The sequence below is a fragment of the Mytilus edulis genome, unplaced genomic scaffold (genome assembly GCF_963676685.1).
Source record: "Mytilus edulis unplaced genomic scaffold, xbMytEdul2.2 SCAFFOLD_253, whole genome shotgun sequence".
Lineage (NCBI taxonomy): Eukaryota > Metazoa > Mollusca > Bivalvia > Mytilida > Mytilidae > Mytilus > Mytilus edulis.
Window position 1 is genome coordinate 22,805 of NW_027268176.1, and position 9,924 is coordinate 32,728.

Here is a 9,924-nt window from a genome sequence, read left to right on the forward strand (position 1 = left end):
TTATACAATTTTAATGTTTTTACTAATCTGCACTTCGATGACAAATTTATCTTCACTTTATTTTATCTCCTACTTCCCAATTATCATCAAACTCATCAGAGACTAAGAAACACACAAACACAAACACAATAATGAGTAGCACATGGTCAAAATAATCGAATTCTTCACGAACTTGTAATATTGCTGTCGTACTCTGTTATATTTTGTTTCGGTTTATGATTTTTGCTTTACCATGTTTACCATTTCAATAGCTTTACATTTTGACATGTTGCAACTTTAGAAAGCTTATGTGTTTAAAAAGTTGTTCGGTTTTCCCAAGTGGTATTGCTTAACATAACTTGTTAATATCAATGTCATTTAGTTTCTTGTAGATACTTCTGCCAACGGCAAATACAGTTTCCATCACGGTATAAAATTTCTTCTATCAATGTAAGGTAAAATATATGCATTACATAAACCAGTCATTGACTTTCGACTTTTATAATTTTAGCATATACAACATGTACAATATCGCCTTAAAAACGGAATAGCTTATACACACATTTTGTCTAGCCACTATGCCCTAGATACATTTCTACAAACAAATTGAAATGCATCAATCAATAACAGGATGAATTTGTAGAGTTGTAACAGCATGGTAACAGCATGTGATTGGTTAATACAGCAAATGCCGCGTATTTGAATATTTGTTCAACCATTCAATTACTACATATGAATATCAAAGTCCTCAAAGACCGTGGCATACCTTGCAGGATGGCTCAACATTACAAGGTAAGATTTTAAAGTATTAAGAAGTATATAATTATAAGCATTTTCCTTATTTTTGTTAATGTTTCTCATCTTTATGAATATGCTGATAGTAGCTGACATATTTGTCATTACACTTCTTTTTATGTCCATTTTATTTTCATTTTTACTCACACCATTTCGACTAAAACGTAGAAATCTTTAAATGTTATTTTCGGATTTAACAAATTCAATGAAACTATTACACATATTATTCATGATTTGCCAAAATGCAGAATTATCTTAAAGTACCTTACACATTAAGTGTTCTTCAAAATTACTTTAAACATGTTAAAATTAGTTTAAATATGCATTTAGTTTTTTTTATTCCTGTAACGTGTGTGGGTGAAGATTCATTCATTGTACAAGAAAAAAATATGAGACTTAAACAATTGATTTAAATTTAACTAATCAACGTAAATCTATAGTTATTCCAAGCGCGTGCTTATTCAAAAACACATTAATGTTCGGTTTTACAATAATAGTAAATTAATAACAAATTCTTTGAAGGTAATGATTTAAAATAATATCGTATGAATGTGGTATGATGATAATTTCAACATGTTTATGAAAAGTATAATGCATTTGTAATCCTAATTCTAATGATGTCTGATAATTTTAACCCTAATGATGTCTGTACCCTAACCCTAATGATGTCTGTAACCCCAACCCTAATGATGTATGTAATACTAACTATAATGATGGCTGTAATCCTAACCCTAATGATGTATATACTCCTAGCCCTAATGATGTCTGTATCCCTTACCCTAATGATGTCAGTAACCCTAATCTTAATGATGTCTATAACCCTTACCCTAATGAAACCTATAACCCAAACACTAATAATGTATGTAATGCTAATCCTATTGATGTCTGTAATCCTAACCCTAATAATGTCTGTAATCCTAACACTTATGATGTATGTACCCCTAACCCTAATGATGTCTGTACCCCTAACCCTAATGATGTATGTACCCCTAACCCTATTGATGTCTGTTACCATAACCTTAATGATGTTTGTAATCGTAACCCTAATGATGTCTGTAACACTAACCTTAATGATGTCTGAAAGCCGAAACCTAATTATGTCTATAATCCGAACCCTAATGATGTCTGTAATCAAAACCTTAATGATATATGTACTCATAACCCTAGTAATGTTTGTAACCCTAAACCTAATGATGCCTTTCACCCTCACCTTAATGCTATATGTAATTCTAACTCTAATGATGTCTGTAATCCTAACCCATAGGATGTCAGTAACCCTAACCCTAATGATGTCTGTAACCCTAACCCTAATGATGTCTGTTATCATAATCCTTATGATGTCTGTAATCATAACCCTAATGATGTCTGTAATCATAACCCTGATGATGTCTGTAATCATAACCCTAATGATGTTTGTAATCCTAATCATAATGATGTCTGTAATCATAACCCTAATGATGTCTGTAATCATAACCCTAATGATGTCTGAAAGACTAAACCTAATCATGTCAGTAATTCTAACCCTAATGATGTCTGTAAACCTCACCCTAATGACTAATGTAACCCTTACTCTAATAATGTCAGTAATACTAACCCTAATGATGTTTGTAATCCTAACCTTTATGATGTCTGTACTCCTAACCCTAATGATGTCTGTAACCCCAACCCTAATGATGTATGTAATGTTAACCCTTATGATGTCTTTAATACTAACACTAATGATGTTTCCTATCCTGACCTTAATTATAACTGTAAGACTAACCCTAATGATGCTTGTAACCCTAACCATAATCCAAATCATGTCAGTAACCCTAATTTTAATGAAGTCTATAAACCTAACCCTGATAAAAACTATCAACCCTAACCCTAATGATGTCTGTAATAATAACCCTTATGATGTATGTAACCCTAACCCTAATGATGTCTGTAATGCTAACCCTTATGTTGTCTCTCATCCTTACCCTAATGATCTCAGTAACCCTAACCCTACTGATGTCTGTAGTACTAACTCTGATGATGTATGTAACCCTAACCATAATTATACCTGTAACCCTAACCTAATGATGTCTGTAAAACTAATTCTAATGATGCCTGTAACCCTTACCCTAATGATGTCCGTTACCCTAACCCTAATGATGTCAGTAACCCTAACCATAATGATGTCTATAATCCTCACCCTAATGAAACTTTACCCTAAACCCTAGTGATGTATGTAATACTAACCCTAATGATGTTTGTTATTTTACCCTCAATGATGTCTGTAATACTTACCCTCATGATGTCTGAAAGCCAAAACCAAATGATATATGTAACCCTAACCCTAATGATGTCAGTAACCCTAACTCTTATGAAGTCTATAACACTAACCATAATGAAACCTATAACCTGAAATCCTATCCATAACGCTGTCTGATAATTCTAACCCTAATGATGTATGTAACCCTAATCCAAAAGATTTCAGTAACCCTAACCCTAATGATGTCTATAACCTAACCCTAATGAAACTTATAACCAAAACCCTTATGATGTATGTAATGCTAACCCTTATGGTATCCGTAATCCTAACCTGTTATCTTACCTCCAATGATGTCTGTAATAATTACCCTAATGATGTCTGAAAGCCAAAACCAAATGATATATGTAACCCTAACCCTAATGATGTCAGTAGCCCTAACCCTTATGAAGTCTTTAACCCTAACCCTAATGAAACCTATAACCTGAAATCCTAACCCTAACGCTATCTGATAATGCTAACCCTAATGATGTTTGTAACCCTAATACAAAAGATTTCAGTAACCCAAACCCTAATGATGTCTATAACCCTAACCCTAATGAAACCTATAAACAAAACCCTTATGATGTATGTAATGCTAACCCTTATGGTGTCAGTAATCCTAACCTGTTATATTACCCCCAATGATGTCTGTAATATTAACCCTAATGATGTCTGAAAGCCAAAACCAAATGATATATGTAACCCTAACCCTAATGATGTCAGATCCCTAACCCTTATGAATTCTATAACCCTAACCCTAATGAAACCTATAACCTGAAATCCTAACCCTAACGCTGTCTGATAATTCTAACCCTAATGATGTCTGTAACCCTTATCCAAAAGATTTCAGTAACCCTAACCCTAATGATGTCTATAACCCTAACCCTAATGAAACCTATAACCAAAACCCTTATGATGTATGTAATGCTAACACTGATGGTGTCCGTAATCCTAACCCTACTGATGTCTGTATTCCTTACCCTAATGATGTCTATAACCCTAACCTTAATGATGTCTGTAAACCTGACCCTAATGATGTCTATAACCTGAACCCTAATTATATCTATAACCCTGACCCTACTGAAACCTATAACCTAAACCCTAATTATGTATGTAATACTAACCGCAATGATGTCTGTAATCCTAACCCTAATGATATCTGTAACCCTAACCCTTATGCTGTCTCTTATCATAACCCTGATGATGTCTGTAATCATAACCCTGATGATGTCTGTAATCATAACCCTAATGATGTTTGTAATCTAACCTTAATGGTGCTTGTAACCCTTACCCTAATTATGTCTGTAATGCTTACCCTAATGATGTCTGTAATACTAACCCTAATGATGGCTGCAATCCTAACCCTAATGATGTATAAACTCCTAACCCTAATGATGTCTGTAACCCTTACCCTAATGATGTCAGTAATCCTAAACATAATGATGTCTATGACCCTTACCCTAATTAAACCTATAACCCAAACACTAATGATGTATGTAATGCTTCCTCTAATGATGTCTGTATCCCCAATCCTAATGATGTATGTAATACTAACCCCAATGATGGCTGTAATACTAACCCTAATGATGTCAGTAACCCTAACCTTAATGATGTCTATAACCCTTACCGTAATGAAACCTTTAACCAAAACACTAATGATGTATGTATTCCTAACCCGAATGATGTCTGTAACCCCAACTCTAATGATGTATGTAATACTAACCTTTATGATGTCTATAACCCTAACCCTGATAAAACTTATAACCCTAACCCTAATGATGTATATACCCCTTACCCTAATGATGTCTGTAACCCTTACCATAATGATGTCAGTAACCTTAACCTCAATAATGTTTATGACCCTTACCCTAATGATGTATATACTGCTAACCCTAACGATGTCTGTACCCCTATAAACCCTAATGAAAGCTATAACCCAAACTCTTATGTTGTATGTAATGCTAACCCTAATGATGTCTGTATTTCTAACCTAATAATATCTGTAATCCCAACCCTAATGATGTATATAATCCTGACCCTAATGATGTCTGTAAACCTGACCCTATTGATGTTTATAACCCTAACACTAATTATGTCTGTAATGCTTACCCCAATGATGTCTGCAATCCTATAGCAACTTTACCTGACCATATAGGAAAATAGGTATTTAGTCGGATCTTAACACGTACTTGTGATTTGGTTAAAACCGGTTTTGTTCAAAATATACGAAGAAATGTCGAAATGTTCAGGACTTAATTTAATCCGTATTTCGGTAGGATGGTGCAAGCATACGATTTTTATTGCGTCTTACACTTTGAGAGGCGAATAATCTTCAACTACTTTATTCAAATATTGTGTAAAAACGTTAATTTTGAGCTATGAAAGTCAAGTGGCTCGAGTATTTTTCTGAGGAAGTTTTAAAAAATTGCAAAGAAATGTTTTTACATTGGGTTAGCTTTCATTAGTCTTAACTATCTAAAGATTAACAACTTTTGGTTATATTTATAATTTAGAATCATCATTGAAGGTGGGGGACGATTTCGCAGATAATTAATTATATTGATGTGCCATGTGTATGCAAGAGTGACATTTCGTTGTATTATGTGCCAATTCGAAAAAGTTATGCGAGTATTCTCTCCCCTTAACAGGTTCATTATTTTATAATTAAGTTTAGGTTTCTGATATAATTTTGAATAATTACAAAATGTATCAATTCAATATATTTCAGTTTTTGTTATTGGTGTATCAAAAACATTGATGTACGAATATAATTTCATAAATTTGAAACGTTTAAAATGATTACATACCAATATAAAGAACTGTTCATCATTTTTGAAAAAGACTATGAACGAAAATATAATTATTTATCTTCCCTTGGTGACAGATTGATTGGGAAATGAACCAGCGTAATATAATAGTAATCACAGAGAGGGACCAGCAAGCAATTTTTAATTGTAGCTTAATCAACGTTAAAACAATTTTCCACTATAAACGAATGTTACTTTATACAAATATAAGGACTTTGTTAGCTAAATCTACAAATTTTATTAGATATTATGATTTTTTATTGCATTAGATTAATATGCTAAATCCTAACCCTAATGATGTATGTAATGCTAACACTAATGGTGTTTGTATTCCTAACCCTAATGATGTTTGTAACCCCAACCCAAATGATGTATGTAATACAAACCCAAATGATGGCTGTAATCCTAACCCTAATGATGTCTGTAACCCTTACCCTAATGATGTCAGTAACCCTTACCTTAATGATGTTTATAACCCTTACCCTAATGAAACCTATAACCCAAACACTAATGATGTATGTAATGCTAACCCTAATGATGTCTGTATTCCTAACCCTAATAATGTCAGTAACCCTAACCCTCATGAAGTCTATAACCCTTACCCTAATGAAACCTATAACCTGAAATCCGAATCCTAACGCTGTCTGATAATTCTAACCCTAATGATGTCTGTAACCCTTATCCAAAAGATTTCAGTAACCCTAACCCTAATGATGTCTATAACCCTAACCCTAATGAAACCTATAACCAAAACCCTTATGATGTATGTAATGCTAACCCTTATGGTGTCCGTAATCCTAACCCTAATGAAGTCTGTATTCCGTACCCTAATGATGTCTATAACCCTAACCCTAATGATGTCTATAACCCTAACCCTAATGATGTCTGTAACCTTGACCCTAATGATGTCTATAACCCTAACCCTAATTATATCTATAACTCTAACTCTACTGAAACCTCTAACCTAAACCCTAATTATGTATTTAATACTAACCGCAATGATGTCTGTAATCCTAACCCTAACCTTAATGATGTCTATGACCCTTACCCTAATTAAACCTATAACCCAAACACTTTTTATTATGTAATGCTTACCCTAATGATGTCTGTAATCCTAACCCTAATCTTGTCTGTAATCCTAACCCTTATGCTGTATATTATCCTTACATTAATGATGTCTGTAAACCTGACCCCATTGATGTCTATAACCCTAACCCTAATTATGTCTGTAATGCTAACCCTAATGATGACTGTAATCCTAACCCTAATGATGTCTGATATCATATCCCTAATGATGTCCGTAACCCCAATCCTAATGATGTATGTAATACTAACCCCAATGATGGCTGTAATCCTAACCCTAATGATGTCTGTAACCCTTACCCTAATGATGTTAGTAACCCTAATCTTAATGATGTCTATAAACCTTACCGTAATGAAACCTATAACCCAAACACTAATAATGTATGTTACATTTACCCTATTGATGCATGTAATCCTAATCCTAACGATGTATATACTCCGAACCCTAATGATGTCTGTAACCCTTACCCTAATGATGTCAGTAACTTTAACTTAATAATGTCTATAACCCTTACCGCAATAAAACCTATAACCCAAACACTAATAAGTATGTTACACTTACCCTATTGATGCCTGTAATCCTAACCCTAATGATGTATATACTCCGAACCATTATGATGTCTGTAACCCTTACCCTAATGATGTCAGTAACCCTAACCCTTATGATGTCTATAATTGTAACCCTAATGAAACTTATAACTCAAACACTAATGATGTTTGTAATACTTACCCTAATGATGCCTGTAATCCTAACCCTAATGATGTATATACCCCTAACCCTAATGATGTCAGTAACCCTAACCCTTATGATGTCTATAACCCTAACTCTAATGAAACCTATAACCCAAACATTAATGATGTATGTAATGCTAACCTTAATGATGTCTGTAATCCTAATAATGTATGTAATCCTAACCCTTATAATGTACTACTATATAACCTTAACCCTTAATTACTGTGGATTCATTTATTTTCGTGGATACCAATTTTCGTGGATTGAGGAAAACTTGCATTTTCGTGAATATTTGATCCCGTGGTTTTGCAAAAGTCTGCATTTAATCATACAGAAATTTTGCAATTCGTTGAACATTTAAATTCGTGGTTTCCCTGTACGCACGAAGTCCACGAAAATTGGTATTCAACGAAATATAATGAATCCACAGTATGTCTGTAACCCTGATCTTAATGATGTATATAGCCCTAACATTAATGAAACCTATTACCTAAACCCTAATGATGTATGTAATACTTACCCTACTGATAAAATTGAAAATGGAAATGGGGAATGTGTCAAAGAGACAACAACCCGACCACAGAAAAAACAACAGCAGAAGGTCACCAACAGGTCTTCAATGTAGCGAAAAATTACCGCACCCGGAGGCGTCCTTCAGCTGGCCCATAAACAAATATATACTAGTTCAGTGATAATGAACGCCTTACTAATTTCCAAATTGTACACAAGAATCTAAAATTAAAATAATACAAGATTAACAAAGGCCAGAGGCTCCTGTCTTGGGACAGGCGCAAAAATGCGGCGGGGTTAAACATGTTTATGAGATCTCAACCCTCCCCCTATACCTCTAGCCAATGTAGAGAAGTAAATGCATACCAATACGCACATTTAAAATACAATTCAAGAGAAGTCCCAGTCTGATGTCATAAGATGTAACCAAAGAAAATAAACAAAATGACAATTATACATAAATAAAAACAGACTACTAGCAGTTAACTGACATGCAAGCTCCAGACTTCAATTAAACTGATTGGAAGATTATGATTTCATCATATGAATATCAGGTACAATCCTTCCCGTTAGGGGTTTAGTATCATACCATCATAACATATATGAGAAGATGTCTGTAACCATAACTCTAATGATATCTGTTATCATAACCCTAATGATGTTTGTAATCATAACCCTGATGATATCTGTACTCATAACCCTAATAATGTTTGTAATCCTTACCATAATGATGCTTGTAACCCTAACCCTAATTGTGTCTGTAATTCTAACCCTAATGATGTCTGTAATCACAACCCTTACGATGTCTATCAACCTTAACCCTAATGATATATGTAACCTTAACCTTATGGATGTCAGTAGCCCTAACCCTTATGATGTCTATAACACTAACCCTAATGAAGCCTATTACTCAAATCCTAATGCTGAATGTAATACTAACCCTAATGATGTCTGTAATGCTAACCCTAATGATGTCTATACTCCTTACCCTAATGATGTCTGTAACACTTACCCTAAGGATGTCAGTAACTCTAACCCTTATGAAGCCTTTTACTCAAATCCTAATGATGTACGTACTACTAACCCTAATGATGTCTGTAATGCTAACCCTAATGATGTCTATACTCCTTACCCTAATGATGTCTGTAACACTTACCCTAATGATGTCAGTAACTCTAACCATAATGATGTGTATAAACCTAACCCTAATGAAACGTATAACCAAAAAACTTATGATGTATGTAATGCTAACCCTTATGATGTCTGCAATCCTAACCCTAATGATGTATATAATCCTAACCCTAATTATGTATATAACCCTAACACTAATGGTGCATATAACCCTAACCCTAATGATTGATTGATTGATTGTTGGTTGCTTAACGTCCAGTGGCAAATATTTCATGCATATTCAGGACGAGAACAAGTTCACAATAAATACAATAGGTAGGTTGTTGTAATAGAGGCCATCTAGGATGATGGTCGGGGAAATTTGGACTGCCACTGGAAAATGAGGGTATATTGGATAGGGACAGAAATTGTGCCTTACAACAGGCCACCTACGGACCCCTCAAAGAGTTGTTGCAAGGGTTCTTAACGTGCAAGGAGCGTGGCACTCTCTTTACACGAGGCATCGGATTTAACGTCCCCTTCTGACGGACGTGACTGCGAACTTGATACATCCCGCACAGCCAAACGGACGCCCCACTTCAGCAAGCGTTTTACTGCCGGTCGGGAGAAGA

The 9,924-nt window shown here is 34.4% G+C and overlaps 2 protein-coding genes across 2 annotated transcripts; both read left to right on the forward strand.

Moving 5' to 3' along the window:
* The first annotated feature begins 753 nt into the window (after window positions 1-753).
* On the forward strand, window positions 754-6,494 carry LOC139506959 (sporozoite surface protein 2-like). The gene is made up of 4 exons (XM_071295587.1): window positions 754-771; window positions 2,039-2,237; window positions 3,893-4,302; window positions 6,126-6,494. Exons 1-4 carry the CDS (start codon window positions 754-756, stop codon window positions 6,492-6,494), a joined length of 996 nt encoding a protein of 331 aa, XP_071151688.1.
* A 2,490-nt stretch (window positions 6,495-8,984) lies between these two features.
* On the forward strand, window positions 8,985-9,542 carry LOC139506960 (GATA zinc finger domain-containing protein 4-like). The gene has a single exon (XM_071295588.1). The coding sequence runs from the start codon at window positions 8,985-8,987 to the stop codon at window positions 9,540-9,542; it is 558 nt and encodes a 185-aa protein (XP_071151689.1).
* The last annotated feature ends 382 nt before the right edge of the window (window positions 9,543-9,924 follow it).

Coding starts and splice junctions, on each gene's coding strand:
- LOC139506959 (XM_071295587.1), top strand. Junction 2,238..3,892: donor TCATAACCCTAATGATGTCT/GTAATCATAACC, acceptor CTTATCCAAAAG/ATTTCAGTAACCCTAACCCT. Junction 4,303..6,125: donor GTAATCATAACCCTAATGAT/GTTTGTAATCTA, acceptor TTATTGCATTAG/ATTAATATGCTAAATCCTAA.
- LOC139506960 (XM_071295588.1), top strand. CDS start 8,985: ATGTCTATCAACCTTAACCCTAATGATATATGTAACCTTAACCTTATG.